The sequence below is a fragment of the Pygocentrus nattereri genome, chromosome 7 (assembly GCF_015220715.1).
Source record: "Pygocentrus nattereri isolate fPygNat1 chromosome 7, fPygNat1.pri, whole genome shotgun sequence".
NCBI classification, from domain to species: domain Eukaryota; kingdom Metazoa; phylum Chordata; class Actinopteri; order Characiformes; family Serrasalmidae; genus Pygocentrus; species Pygocentrus nattereri.
The window spans coordinates 18,314,281-18,330,647 of record NC_051217.1 but is presented as its reverse complement, the minus strand read 5'-3'; the positions used below and the strand labels follow the sequence as shown (position 1 = coordinate 18,330,647).

The following is a 16,367-nucleotide window of genomic DNA, read 5'->3' as shown; positions in this document are numbered from 1 at the left end:
AGCACAAAAAAAACCTGTGAGCTGTGCTCAGCGCTGTAATTCAGCTGCTTAGACAATAGTAGAGTAGCTTAGCAGTAGCTGGTGTTGTTATACAGTAGTGCTGAAGTTTAATGGCAGATTTACTTTCATGTGACATCATTCCAATATGCACATGATCAGGAAAAAAAGCGTTGAAACGGTCACTGGGGCAGTACCCCTCTTGTCACTGGGGTGGACCCCTGAAGGGTACATCTCAGTACCTTTAGTCAGGGAACATAACTGAACCATAATCCACTGAAATTATATGGTTTTTTGTTGTGTTTACTACACACACCCTGTCTCGTCTCCAGGCTTTTTGCTTTTTTTTTACTATTTACCTGGAAAAACTTATTTAAGGTTTAAAATTGGACATTAAAACCACTGTTATACCTTTGAAGAAACATTTACATTGTTTGTACCGTGATGAATGTAAAATGTACCTGCACAGAACCTTTCTGACAGTGCAGGTGTGGAGACTTGCTATTAGCATGAATGTATTAATGTTCATATTTTGGCTCCTTAACAGCCACGTAATTCACAGGATCCAGTGACATTCCGTGGAAAAGTGTATGTGGGGGGAATAACAGATTTGGAAAGCGCACAATTTCAAAATTCCTATTTTTTTGCCCTAGAGAATTCCTAAGAAGGGTATGGCATCAACTATTGCATGGCACACAAAGGGGTGTGTGTGAGAGCTTAACTGATTTGCTGATTAGTTGAAAAGAAAAAATAGCAAAAAAAAAAAAGAAATAGGCAAGTGGCATCTTGGGTAACTCTGTATTCAGCCAAAATGTGAGATGCTGGCGCCAGACAATTGGCAAGGTCAGCCCATGTTAATTGGTGAGGTATAAGCTTCCATTACTCGTTAGCCTCCTAGCTACAGTACAAAACTATAAAAGCACACTTTGTCCCAAAAACAACTTTGGAACCTAGGAAAGAGTTGGGGTAAAAGGGAAAACTGTAACTTTTTCTTTGTAAATTTTAAACTATGGAAATTTTTCACTAAACTAATTTGTGTATCATGATGGTTCGTATTTGTAAACTGAAGAGTAATATATTTCAAGGCTTTTTTCCCACCAATTGTTTATAACATATCTTTCTTTCCCTGTATTATTACTTAATCAGACTGAAGACATTGATATAGACAAATACAACATGTGTCAGCACACAGGCACACAATAATAATAACCCACAATAACCCACACTGTCAAACACTAATTGTTATTGTGTCATGGTTGGTGCCAATAGGAAGTGCCAAATTAGGCTCATTACCAGCCAGAACCTCAAATACTGATCCAAAATACACAATCACTCCATGTTAATAAAATTATAACAGCATAGTAATCTTGTTAGACTGTCAGAAGTGTCTTGTGTCTAGATTTGTTAGAAGTGTCAAGACAAAAGGCCAATAATTTGACATGGTCAGTTAGGATTAGGTTAGAGCAGTAAACGAATAAAATGTTACGAAGACACATGCAGTGTTTAGTTTTCAGTTATCTTAACTGCTGGCGTTTGTGCTGGTGGTGGTGTTCCACCCATGTAAGTGGAACAGAGATGATACTCTGGCATCACTCCAAGTTTGCTCAGTGTTCTAAGGGGTAGCATGTGATTCAGGAATCTCTCAGGCCTTCACAATGCCGAGTGCCAGACATTCCTCAGCAGCTACTTAGGACACCGATCATAAACCCAGAACACTGCGAATAACAGCGAGCAAACACACAGGCCAAACACATACAAATACACCAAACTCATGCATGAGCCCAATGCATACATACATATAACATTAAACATTCACTGCTGTCAGAACAAAACCTTGTATCTCCAAAATGGTCATTTTACAGGAGAAGGAAAAAACGAATTCCTTTCAATGTAAGTCAATGGAACCAGACATTTCCCGCAAGTAATTATGACTAATTTCTTTTGTCCTATTCACCATGAAATTTACACACAATGTAAAGGGCAACAGGCATTTTCAAATTACGTCAAAGCCGAAAAAAACTGAGCTAGAATGTTTTGTTCCAATAGCGGTGATGTACAAAAGCACACATGAACCAAACTTTCACAGTTCCATAGAAAAACCAAATCAGTCTTGCACACAAATAAAACTCACACAAGCCAAACTTACACTGAACAAACTCATACACATGAACAATATGAATGCATGAAAACCCGCACACACAAACCAAACTTGTACAAATGAAACAAATCTGTCATCAAACTGAACTTGTACATGTGAAAACAAACATGTACGCAGAAAGTGGATTCACATTCATGTGAGCCAGACGCACGCACACAAGCCAGACTTGTAAGCATGAATGAGATTCCTATGCATGAACAAGACTTGTATCAGAGAACCAGACACGTTATGCATTACCAGACACTTTAAGTACAAATGAGACTCAAACACATGACCTGGACACTCATGCATTAACTAGATTCGTATGCACAAACCACAAGCTTATGCACAAGTCAGACTCATATGAATGATGCAGACATGCACATATGAATGAGAATCATACACATGAACCAGACACTTGTGATAAAGCCAGGTGCTCACACATGAGCCAGACTCATATGCATGAACCAGACACATGTGCATGAATCACACACGTACGCATGAATCACACACGTACAGATGAACCAGACTCATGTGCATGAATCAGACTCATGTGCATGAATCAGACTCACACATATGAACCAGACACATACATATGAACCAGGCTCATGTGCATGAATCAGACATGTATGCATGAATCAAACACATACATACAAACCAGACTCATGTGCATGAATCAGACACATACATACAAACCAGATTCATGTGCATGAATCAGACACATACATACGAACCAGACTCATGTGCATACACCAGACTCGTGTGCATGAATCAGACTTGCACACATAAACCACGCTCATTTGAACAAATCAGACAAGTGTACACGAACCAGACACATGCGTATGAACCAGACTCAGCTACATTAACCAGACGTGTATGCACAAAACAGATACAGACAAACATACATTAACCAAACCAATAAAAACTTGTACACATAAATCAAACGGGTTCATCTGGTTATTGTATAAAACATGTGCATGAACAACCAAACACACCAACCAAACTCAAACAACAGTCTCCAACAGTCAGGAAATCACAGGATAAAGTCAGTATAAACAAGCACTGTCTGCCATGTGTTTAATTCCTGTTATTAATAAACCGGTTGCTGTGTCTGGTCTTATCTCAGTAATAAGAGTGTGCCTGAGAGTCACAGTCTGTGTGTGAGACCTGCACGAAGACAGAATGAATGATGCATTCAGTGGTAAGATTGTTATATCTGTACATATCTGCTTTTTTTATGAAAGAATGATTTAAAAAAAGAAAAGAAAACAGTTACTTATATGTGAAATGAGTAGTGGTTCTTCAGAGACACTCAGGAGTTCATGAGTTCAGGAGTACATGAACTATTGTTGCATTGAGAAGTACTTTTGCTCAAATTTTGTTTATGTATTTTTTTCTTGATGTTATGGGTCACTGTGAGCAGCAGTATGAATATTATATGACTGGCAGAGCTCCAGAGTCTGGAACCCATTTTATGGATGAATATCACACCATGTTTTTCTCAGTCACCTTGTTTTTATAACTGATCTATTATACAACTTGATGTATAACACAACACTATCACTGCACAAGACCTTTAAAAACTAATGAATTCTGGGACCCTCTCAAGTTGCCATTTGCCACAGCTTATGTGAACTGATCTGATCTATAAATGATCCCAGTCAGGTTTAACATCTGCATCAGAGCAGCATCCAACCCCCTCACTGACCCCCCAGGTAAGAACAGAATATGAAAGCTTTAGCTGAGAAAGAATTTGCTATCTATGAAGTGGAAAGGCTATTCCAGGTAATCTCATGGTTAAATCCAGGCTGTAGATAAGCATTCAGTCATCATAGCTTGAGTGCAGTATTGCTAGACTGCACGTCTGCATGACTGTACTGAAGCAAATCTGCAAAAGCTTGAATATCCCTGGTCAAAGTACAGGTTTTGCTCATTTATTCAATCTAATTTAATCTAACTGAGAATAAATGAACACATCCTCTACAGAGAACACAATAAAATATTAAATATTAAAGTAAGTTTTAGTGCACAATTTCTATTTCCTTGCTGTGCTGAATGTTACATTTTGGAAGAAATGTAAAACATAAAATGTGCTATAACTTCTGTACAGGTGATCATTTATGTCATTTTCCCTTTTTAATATGTAAAATTAAGCAAATAAACAGTAATTGTGTATTAAAATGTGCAGAAGTGTGTTCTCGGTGTTAACAGAGCATGTCAAAACACAACATTTGGCCAGGGTTGCCCAAATTTTTGCACGCAACTGCAGATACCGCAGTCATACATAGTTGTTCACCCATGATGATCCACAGAAAAGATCAATGTCTTAACAACATACACAATATGGGCAAATTTGTGTGGAGCTCAACAAACCAGCAGTAACAAAACCATTGTATTTGACTTTACATGCATTTATATGTCATATATATATCACATAAAACTGTACTTGTTTTTGGTGTTATTCTTTTTTTTTTTATTTAAAAAAAAAAAAAATTAAGATTATATTTGTGAATGGAGGAACAGCAAAGTAAGTATTTCATTGTACAGTGTAACTGCCTGCTCTGCTGTGCATATGACACTAAACTCTTGAATCTTGAATCTGAAATTTCTATCTATCTATCTATCTATCTATCTATCTATCTATCTATCTATCTATCTATCTATCTATCTATCTATCTATCTATCTATCTATCTATCTATCTATCTATCTATCTATCTATCTATCTATCTATAATGTGAGGTGTAATTAATGAAGTGCCCGGTCAGTGTGATGAAGTACTGGGCAGATCATTACAGAGGACATTGATTAATTAATTAATCGATCTGTAATAAAAAATTGTTCACTGCTATTCAAATACAGTCGCTAAAGGGACATAATCAATAAATGTCGTCTACTTACTCATCGTCTTTTAATGGTACTTTACAATCCGCTATGTTATAAGATAAATACATTCAGTCTCGAAACTCAAAATTCCAAACTGGACAGCGCGCTTCTTTTTTTTTTTGCGTCACTTTGCTGAAAAGCAGTTTAAATACACTCCGCCTGGCCTGGGGGGTGTGTGAGAGTGTGTGCTAACAAAAGTTATGGGGAATTATAGCTGAAGCATGTCTGAGCAAGTGTGAAAGCAGATGCAGCAATGCGGCTCAGCTGGATCTCACAGCTTGTGGTGTTAAGAGGTGCTGGACACTGTCCAGTGACTTTGCTATTTAAACACAGTATAAAAGCCACAATGAGTGCTATAATGATATTTTGAGTTTGCCTATGCTATAGGGGTGGGTGATATGGCAAAAATATAATATTGTGATCCTTAAAGTACATTTTTTACCTTTTAGTCCACCTGAAAATACTTTTAAACACTTTTAAATCCTTTTTTGTATCTGTTCTTCTTACACTTTGTCATTTCTGCCTTGTTAATAAAGGAAGAAGCATGTTCTTTCATTTCTCTTTACTATTTTAACGTAGTATATTCTTCTTTACTGTTTTACAGGGCCACACTTTACATGACCTAACATGCACCCAATAAATAAATAAGATACACAACATGGATCACAACACATTCGACACTCAGACACAAAAGGTGCCATAAAAAAACTCTTGGTATCATGATTTTCTTGCAATTTTATCCTGAAAAGGAACTCTTTCTATATCTGATTTCCAATATTATTATAATGGTAATTTCCGCTAGCACCTCTATGGGATTTGCCATGTTATCCCATTGCTTATTTAATTCTTTATTTGAATATGCATATAGGTAAATAAATGCTTAGAGTTGGAATATCCATATATTCAAATAACCTCTCTTTAATTATATATTCAACCCTTCCCCCATACAGAAGTAACCGTCTTAAGCACAGTGTTAAAAAGCTTATTTAAAGCTTAGGATCAGCTGATGCTCAGATGTTCAATATCGGTATCATGCCATCTCTTTTTAGCAGTCAGTGAAAGGATATTCAGCCATCCGTTAATTTATAAAAGTCTTTTTTTTTTATTTATTTTCCACTGTAATTAAACTGTCCTCCAGTCGGTGGTGCATTTCTTTGTGTTTGACAAAAGCAAACAGAGAAAAAATGAACTGAAATGTTGAATGTAAATCCATGACCTTATTCCAGGGCACATGTTGTTCTTTTTCACCGTCATACCTTCCTCCCAGGGATACAATATAATGAACAGACAGGCCGTGATTTCAGTTTTTGAATGAAATCCTGGAACGTTTCACAGAGTATTCGATTACCTGCGCACACCCCTAGCTTTCTCGGCCTCTTTGTTCTCTGTCTCGCGGTTTCAACATGCAAATCGCATGGCGGTGATACTCGGTCCTCCAGGTATAAACAAAAAATCTCCTGAAATTTGCATCACCCTTGTCTCGTGCAGTGCAGCAATACTGCTGAAACGTCAATCAATGAAGGGCACATGGGTGTAAGATCTTTATAATGAAAATGATTCCTGGCTGTCAGGCCAACTTTCCCCCCTGTCTGTTCCTATAATTTCTTTAACGTGAAAATCGGGCCATAACCTTCAGCCTGAAACTTCCCACTTTCACCAGCTCAGCCTCTAACACAATAGATGGAACTTAGTGGGACAAGAAATCTGGTGCCTGATCTTTTTAAAAGATTGACATCAGCTATGCAGCTAAACAACCAGAAGTGGGCAGGACTAGTTCCAGACGCTTAAAGGGATTTTTCTGCATAATTCACCCTTTCAGACGTACAAAAAAAGCCATTCAGAGGGGTTTGACGTGAAATGTGTCGCACTAGAGCAACTCGAGTCAGAATTGGTAAAATGCCTCTAAAGACTCGCTCACAGATATTACATGAAATTGGTATGAATATGCTGTCTGATGCCTGAGATGCTGTTTTATGACAGCTTTTCAGCAAAATTCTGGCCTTAAATGCTTTTACTTTAGTGTAGTTAGGCATAGTGGTACATGCTGGGCACTGTAAGGCAAAACAGTCCCCAAGGTTAACTTCACATTTGCCCCTGTTTTAACACACCCAACACAGTCAGCCCCCTGACTGTGTTGGGGGTGTTAAAACAGGGGCAAATGTTGAGTCACAGTCAGTTAAGTTGTCAACACAACTTAAAATATCAATTTAATGCATTATGGTTCAGCTATGTTCCCTGACTAAAGGTGCTGAGATGTATCCTTGGGGTCCCACCCCTTTGACAAGAGCAGAACATTTTGACAGCTTACTACCATTTCTGAGGATGCAACAACACAAATAAACTCATAAGTGGTTCCTATATTTTTGTCATTTTTCAGTTTTTGACATGATGTGAAAATGCCCACTCTCCTTTAAGGTAAGTGATACTTTTTTAATCCCACAAACGGGGAAATTCCACCTCCACATTTAACCCATCCGTGAAGTGAAACACCACATACACACTAGTGAATACACACACACTAGGGGGTAGTGAGCACACTTGCCCAAAGCGGTGGGTAGCCCTATCCACGGTGCCCGGGGAGCAATTGGGGGTTAGGTGTCTTGCTCAAGGACACCTCAGTCATGGACTGTCGGCACTATTCCGATTACAGGTTCCCAGTTCCCTAACCTCCAGCCCACGAATGCCCCCTTTATATCAAGCGTAAATTTCATGAAGATTGGACCAAAAGAAACGGCCCAAAATGACTTGGAAAAACTCCATTGACTTACAATAAAAGTAAAGTACGTTTTTCCTTCTCCTGTAAAGTTACTACTGTAGAGATGCAGTTTCTTCCATCAACAGCGATATATAAACTGAACAGTAATAAAATCGCTATATTTGTGTTGTACACATCACGACCCCCTAGTTACCGTCACCATCACCATCAAGAAATCTGGCTCTGGGAGTTTCTCTAGTGAACCACTCCAGGTCAGACCTTTCTAAACTACTCTATTTACATCTCAGACCAAAGAAATCCCCAAAACTGAAGTGACAAGTGACAGAATAGTTTTAAGAGGTGTGTACTGATAATGGTCAAAGTGTATAAGATTAGTCCACAAGAACATTACAGTCACAAAGATGTCCACAGAACATGCTTAGGTTCTGAACTAACCCCAGCCTTGTTGACTCTCCAGCAAGGCCAAACCCTGAGCATGTACAGAGCTCCTTGTGTGAGTGGAGGAGAGCAGAGCAGGCCAGTCTGAGTACATGCAGTCTGTTTTTGGCTGCCTGCAAACATCTGATTCCAATTAGCTTCCAAAAAGTGCCTGTAGAGACTCCTCCTAGCTCACCTATCATACAAAAGAAAGAAAGCGCAGCGTATATTGGCTGCTTGTTCGAATTGTCCGTTCCACCTTAAATGGTGCAGCAGTTCCATTCGAACTGCTGCACCGTTTAAGGTGGAACGGACAATTCGAACAAGCAGCCAACTGGAGCTGCGTAGAGAGGCAAAGAAATTCGTGGACACTGCACTAAAACACTTTCGAGGCTGGTTTTATCGTTTTAGACAGGCTTAGGTTGAAGGTTTTAGACCTCTAAGCCTCAGCGGAGCGTGAAAGTGCGAACAGACGCGCCGCGGTGCAGAAGTGAGGACCGGACTCTCTTACCCAGCAGCCCCTCACATGGGATTCGCCGCAGCCTGTTAGCCTCGTTTCCAGCTGGAACCAACTTCCCGCAGCTGTGATGTTGCGCTACATGGCTTATGGAGAAAGACGGAACAAGCAAATCGCTGCTGGACACTGGAGTGAGTTCACTCTGGAGTTCGGAGGTGTCGCTCACTCTCAGCCCAGCCCACTGCTGCTGCCCCAGACTGAAACGCTGAAACTCGAGCCAGGTGTGGAGCTGCAGCGCCACAGCTGGTACAGGTAGGCTGTGCTAGAATAAGAGTCCGGATTGTGGGGTTACATTGCTGTGTGTGTGTGTGTGTGTGTGTGTGTGTGTGTGTGTGTGTGATATATTATATTATATTATATTATATTATATTATATTATATTATATTATATTATATTATAATATTAACCAGAGACTTTTATCAGTTTAGATAGATAGATAGATAGATAGATAGATAGATAGATAGATAGACAGACAGACAGACAGACAGACAGACAGACAGACAGACAAACAGCTAGATAGACAGATAGATAGACAGACAGACAGACAGACAGACAGACAGACAGACAGACAGATAGATAGATAGATAGATAGATAGATAGACAGATAGACAGATAGAACGATAGACAAACAGATAGATAGACAGACAGACAGACAGACAGATAGATAGATAGATAGATAGATAGATAGATAGATAGATAGATAGATAGACAGACAGACAGACAGACAGATAGATAGATAGATAGATAGATAGATAGATAGATAGATAGATAGATAGACAAACATATAGATAGACAGATAGATAGACAGACAGACAGATAGATAGATAGATAGATAGACAGATAGAATGATAGACAAACAGATAGATAGATAGACAGACAGATAGATAGACAGACAGACAGAAAGATAGATAGATAGATAGATAGATAGATAGATAGATAGATAGATAGATAGATAGACAGACAGACAGGCAGAAAGATAGATAGATAGACAGACAGACAGACAGACAGACAGACAGACAGACAGACAGATAGATAGATAGATAGATAGATAGATAGATAGATAGATAGATAGATAGACAGACAGACAGACAGACAGGCAGAAAGATAGATAGATAGATAGATAGATAGATAGATAGATAGATAGATAGATAGATAGATAGATAGATAGACAGACAGACAGACAGACAGGCAGAAAGATAGATAGATAGATAGATAGATAGATAGATAGATAGATAGATAGATAGATAGATAGATAGATAGACAGACAGGCAGAAAGATAGATAGACAGACAGACAGACAGACAGACAGACAGACAGATAGATAGATAGATAGATAGATAGATAGATAGATAGATAGATAGATAGATAGATAGACAGACAGGCAGAAAGATAGATAGATAGATAGATAGATAGATAGATAGATAGATAGATAGATAGATAGATAGATAGATAGATAGACAGACAGACAGACAGACAGGCAGATAGATAGATAGATAGATAGATAGATAGATAGATAGATAGATAGATAGACAGACAGACAGACAGATAGATAGATAGATAGATAGATAGATAGATAGATAGATAGATAGATAGATAGATAGATAGACAGACAGACAGATAGATAGATAGATAGATAGATAGATAGACAAACAGATAGACAGACAGATAGATAGATAGATAGATAGATAGATAGATAGATAGATAGATAGATAGACAGACAGACAGACAGACAGAGATAGATAGATAGATAGATAGATAGATAGATAGATAGATCGATAGATAGATAGACAGACAGAGATAGATAGATAGATAGATAGATAGATAGATAGATAGATAGATAGATAGATAGATAGATAGATAGACAGAGATTGATAGATAGATAGATAGATAGATAGATAGATAGATAGATAGATAGATAGATAGATAGATAGATAGACAAACAGACAGACAGACAGACAGAAAGATAGACAGACAGACAGACAGACAGACAGACAGACAGACAGACAGACAGACAGATAGATAGATAGATAGATAGATAGTTAGATAGACATACAGACAGACAGACAGACAGACAGACAGACAGATTTCACACTGAAAGTTCTAAAGTCTGCGTGACAGAATTGCAGAATTGATTTGGTGATGTACGAATCTGAATCCGTTCATGCTGCGCTTCTCGAACGCATCCCGGACACGCACCAGCTCCAATTTCTCGACCACAGATATTATACACGGAGATCTGCCACTCTGAGTCCTTCCGGTCTGGAATTCCTGTTAGAGGGCGCACGAAAGGGACTGCATCAAAGCGAGTGAAGGCGAATGGAGCTGAACGGCTACAATTGTGAATGAAAATGTATATGCTGAATGACGCAACGATGCCATTTTACTTTTGGAAAACACGCATGGATTAGATGAAAATATAAATTAAACATACTAAAATATTTAAGCTTTTCTATGGTGATGTTTTAGTCCTGGGTAACATGATCGCACTGCAGCTACTGACTACAAACAAAAATATTGCTGCATTAAATAAAAATACATTAGACTTCTGATATAACACATCCTTGCAGTTTCCATGATAGAATTAATAGCGTTTTCGACTATCAGCTGCTGATTTTTGACTGAGCTCCTTTCGGTCCCATTACGTTGACTCTCTGTCTCGGACGCCCTCTAACGCCTGGAAACCGCATGGTAAGTGTATTTTTGATCCAATGGAGTGAGTAGCGGAAGGGGGCGGAGCCCTGCGCAAGCTGGCTGCGATAGGACCTCATGTTTTGGGTCCCGCCTCCGTCACTGAAGGTGCTTCCGTCAAGATGGTCGTGGGTGCTTTCCCCATCGCCAAGCTGCTCTATCTGGGCGTCAGGCAGCTCAGCAAACCGGTGGCGAACAGGATTAAAGCAGGAGCGAGGAGGAGCGAATTCTTCAAGAACTACATCTGCCTTCCTCCAGCTCAGGGTGAGCAGACTGAGGTCAATTCAGATCAGAGATGAGTGCGATAGACAGCTGAGGGGACAACAAGCACATGCACAGCCAATGGACTTTCAGAGCAGCGCCGCCTGTGACCAATCAGCAGTGCTGATATTACAGCATGCAGCCTTTACAGTGATGGATGCGCTTGAAGCCCAATACAGAAACAGAAGGCGTGACTTTCGGGCCCAAAATCGGCCAATGGGCGCTTGGTCAGTCTCTGTCATTGAGGGTTTGAAAGTGCCTTTTACCAAATTCTGACATTGCACTTTTCTCTTTTCTGAGCCTACATAATGTAATGTGTGCGCTCCTACAACAGATGGTTCTTCAAGGGTTCTTTAGTAAAGGCAATGGTTCTGTTTAGAGCCACGAACACCCAGCGGTGTAAAATTCAGGTCCGGAAAGTAAAAATCCTTCCCAGGATTTTGTTCCAACGGCCTGGCTTCTCTAGTAGGTTCAAGCCGCCGGCGGAGCTGTCCAGGCAGTTGGAACAAAATCCCGGGAAGGATTTTTACTTTCCGGACCTGAATTTTACACCTCTGCGAACACCCAAAGAGCAACGGTTCTTCCTCTGTAGTTACAATGTCAAGCTTGTAACAGTAGTACTGTTTTTGGTGCCATCCAGAAGCAATTTCAAAAGGGCTCTATATAGAACCACATGCACCACATTTTCCATAAAAATAAAAAATAAACATTGCGCAGTGTTGTAATCTTTGAAGTTTACATCTGGCTGGTGCTGTTAAATTCAACAAACTGTGGGAACGTTGTTCTGTATTCAGTGCGTTTACATGCACTGAATCAGATTCTGTGAGTAATCCGATCAGCGCATTTACATGCGCTTGAGTATTCAGGTAATGTGAAAACTCGAGGTCTTCATGAATCCGACAGTAATCAGATTTCTGCTTTGCAACCAGCCAATAAACTCAAAGAAGGCATAAAGTAAACGTAAAACTGAAGACTTCGTGCCCTGGCTTTTTTCTCACCACTTTACCTGAAAATCTGAACCTACATCTTCTAGAAAATGAAGAATTCAGGTCCGGAAAGTAAAAAATCCTTCCCAGGATTTTGTTGTAATGGCCTGGCTTCTCTAGTTAGAGAGCAGCAACACTGCTCACTTATTTCCGGTACCGCCGTCTGTTTTCCCACATGCACAGATTGAGAAATCCAGAAGAAATCAGAGTTTACATGCGCTGAGAAATCTCATTACTGCGCTAAAATCCAGCCTCTTTATCTGATTTCTTAATCAGATTTCCAGACCTTCCTCTGATCTAAGAAACCAGATTGTGCTGTTTACACCACCGCTTGAATAATCAGATAACTGCAGAAATCCGAATATAATGTTATTTAGAAATTTGAAAGAAAGTCCTGTTTAAAAATACCGGCTGTTTGTTACATTCTCCAAGATTTTGAAGCACTTAATGGTTCTTGTACCGTCACATTATCTTAGTTTTGTTATTAAAGGAGCACTTTGGCCAAACTGAGTGATGTAACCTTAGATACATGTGTTGTAAACATGCCTCCTCATCCTCTACAGTGGTGCCTCAGTAGTTCTGAGAGTGAGATTTTCTAGTTTACCTACTAGAAAAACCCTTTCTGATGATGTATCTGGAAGGTGGGCGGAGCTTAGGCGCCCGTGACTGATCAGGCATAACATTATGACCTTGTTTCTATGCTCATTGTCCATTTTATCAGCTGCACTTTGTAGTTCTACAGTTACAGACTGTAGTCCATCTGTTTCTCTGATACTTTGTTAGCCCCCTTTTACCCTGTTCTTCAGTGGTCAGGGCCCCCAACAGCATCCTGTGGGCAGAGTCGTGTGACCACTGATGTAGGACTAGAGGAAGACCAACACAGATGAGCTATCGTCTCTGACTTTACATCTACAAGGTGGACTGACAAGGTAGGAGTGTCTAATAGAGTGGACAGTGAGTGGGCACAGTGTTTAAAAACTGCTGTGTCTGATCCACTCATACCAGCGCAACACACACTAACACACCACCCCCACCACGTCAGTGTTACTGCAGTGCTGAGAATGATCCACCACGCAAATAGTACCTGCTCTATGAGGGTCCAAAGGGGTCCTGACCACTGAAGAACAGGGTAAAAGGAGGCTAACAAAGTATCAGAGAAACAGATGGACTACAGTTTGTAACTGTAGAACTACAAAGTGCAGCTATACAGTAAGTGGAGCTGATAAAATGGACAATAAGCATAGAAACAAGGTCATAATGTTATGCCTGATCGGTTTATGTAATAGGATCCACTGGGCAGGTGCTTCAGCTAGTCTTTTATACGTAAAGGGAAATTGTGAGTCAGAGTCATACAGGTTGTGCAGATGCTGATTTGGTGAAACGTTTCCTTCAGAAGCTTGAAACCTTGTGTCCTCTTTCTCTCTCTATAGCGTACCACTGGGTGGAGATGAGAACGAAGATGAGGATCATGGGTTTTCGCGGCTCTACTATCAAACCCCTGAACGAGGAGGCTGCCGCAGAGCTTGGAGCGGAGCTGCTCGGAGAGGCCATCATTTTCCTCATTGGCGGTGGCTGCATGGTGCTGGAGTACAGCCGGCAGGCTGCGAACTCCAGACGGAAAGAAGAGGAGCTGACGGAATCCATCAACAGCCTGCAGACGCAGCTCGGAGAGCTCGCCCTGGCCACAGAGACTCTAGACGCTCAGATCCGAGAGGTCAACCGGCTTCTTCTGTCACTTCCGTCTGCTCCCAGTAGCAAATAACAATACTAAAGCAGGATCTTGAGTGGAACTGAGGGACTGAGTATGTATGTGTAGGTGAAGTGCGTTACAGTACAGAGGAAACTGCCATGTATAGATGAACACACAGTCTTGTGGAAGTCCTGCCACATCAACATAGTTCTCTATATTTGGTCCTGAGGTTTTTCTTTTGCTGTTTGGCTGACTGTTGACTGATGAATGTGTGGAGAAGAAATGATCTTTAATATCACAGTTCAACTGATAATGGATTTGGCATAATCAGGACCTGTGTAAACATATCATGCTCTCTACAAAGCATTTCACTGAGCAAAACGCTTCAGATTGAAAATAGTTTGGTTTATTAACCAATAGCTTTTGGCTTAGTAAAGATAATCATATAAGGCTGGTCATGTACAAAGGGAATAGGTCACACAACAGTGTTGCAGTGTTGCCCGTACCACAGGGGTGTCCAGTCTTATCCATAAGGGCCGGTGTGACTGTATGTTTTTGTTGCCACAAAGGAGGAGCTCACACTTGTCTAAATACGAGATACGAGAACCTTTTTTAATCGGCCTGTACCCACACCAGCCCTTTTTGGATAAGATTGGACACCCCTGCCTTACTAGAAGTAGTTCTTTGGCTAAGGCATGTTTTGTGTCCAAAATGGACCTTTTTTGGATCTGTGAGGAAAATGTGGCTAACAGTTAATGGACTTTTTTTTTTTTTTTTTTTTTTTTTTAAATATTAGAGTAATAGAGATCTAATATTTAGTAAGTTTTCACTTATTTTCACAACAAAACATGTCATTTGACCAAAGGCGTTCAAAATGTTGCATATGGCTGTTTAGAATTATCATCATAGTTGTTTGGCCTTTGCAGTGCTGTGTTTACCTGACTGAAATTGTTTTGTTTTCAGTACAGTAGTAATGAAAAATGTCTGGCACTGCCTGTTGCTGTAGCAGTGAACCACAGCAGTCAGGGAATGTTTCAAAGACTTCAGTTTTTCCCACATCTGCTGTGAACTGTGTTGGCGATGTAAGCCAGATGTCGATTTTTGGAGGGAGGCATAGGCCCTGAAAAATACTGAAGGTTCCTCTTCATCTTTCCACCTTAAATAAACAGTCAGCGCATCTAAAGCACTGTTGCCATGCCAACACTTATGCAACTGCATGTCGCAATGGTCGTAAACCACTGTGAGGCACAGCACAGTGTTTTTACCAACATGTAAGTGCAGCATAAAACTAAAGCAGCAAGCTTTAGACACCAAACATGCCTCAGTCAGGTGACTACATTTGGGGCAAAAAGACTTTTTTTCAGTTCTTTAATGGTTCGTGAACTATCTGACCACAGTTTCTCAGATTTCAGGACTACAGTTATTTAAACCAGTTAGCACATTATGCCTGCAGCACTGAGGGAAGCTTTGCTTTTGGCCTTTTTTTTTTTTTAATACATTTGACAAGGCTAATGAGGTCCCCTTGTACTGTTTAACACTGTTCCATTTAACACACATACAACCATGTCAGCTTATGATGAGCAGAATATCGAGGTTCTTATCTGACTTAAGGTATGTTGTATTATGTGGAAACCATGCAGTGCAAAGGGGACTTTCTATGACTGGAGTTGGGCATCCGTAGTTGACCTGATCACAACGGTGACAAAAATGCACATTAATCCAGTTCCCAGATTCCACAGCTGTGCACTTATCCTGTTAGCCTTGAAAGACTTCAGTGGCATGTGCATACAGATGTATATTGATTATTGTAAAATAAAATAAGATATTCTATATGGTGGTTGATTTTGTATCTTGATTGATCGTATTAAAAGTGTGAAAACGTATATTGTGTGGTTGTAGATCGCTACATACGCTCTATGCCTGAAAGCATGTACACCAAAGGAAATCCATCTATCCGTCCGTTTTCTAAGCCGCTTCTCCCTCGGACCAAAGGAAATGTCAGATTTAACATGGACATTACTGGGTTAAGTGATACATGCAAACAGACAAAGAATAGTTGGTGAGAGTCTGAATAG

The 16,367-nt window shown here is 40.0% G+C and overlaps 2 protein-coding genes across 2 annotated transcripts in view; one reads left to right on the top strand and one right to left on the bottom strand.

Annotated features, from left to right (window-relative positions):
- The window catches only part of ppp1r13l (protein phosphatase 1, regulatory subunit 13 like), a 44,239-nt gene extending 35,431 nt beyond the window's left edge, over nucleotides 1-8,808 (bottom strand). The window contains exon 1 of the mRNA XM_017698862.2: nucleotides 8,663-8,808. The gene's annotated coding sequence lies outside the window, so the exon portion shown is untranslated. The remainder of the gene's footprint in view (nucleotides 1-8,662) is intronic.
- A 2,621-nt stretch (nucleotides 8,809-11,429) lies between these two features.
- On the top strand, nucleotides 11,430-16,175 carry opa3 (outer mitochondrial membrane lipid metabolism regulator OPA3). Its single transcript, XM_017699081.2, has 2 exons — nucleotides 11,430-11,619; nucleotides 14,033-16,175. Exons 1-2 carry the CDS (start codon nucleotides 11,478-11,480, stop codon nucleotides 14,362-14,364), a joined length of 474 nt encoding a protein of 157 aa, XP_017554570.1. The 5' UTR covers nucleotides 11,430-11,477; the 3' UTR covers nucleotides 14,365-16,175.
- The last annotated feature ends 192 nt before the right edge of the window (nucleotides 16,176-16,367 follow it).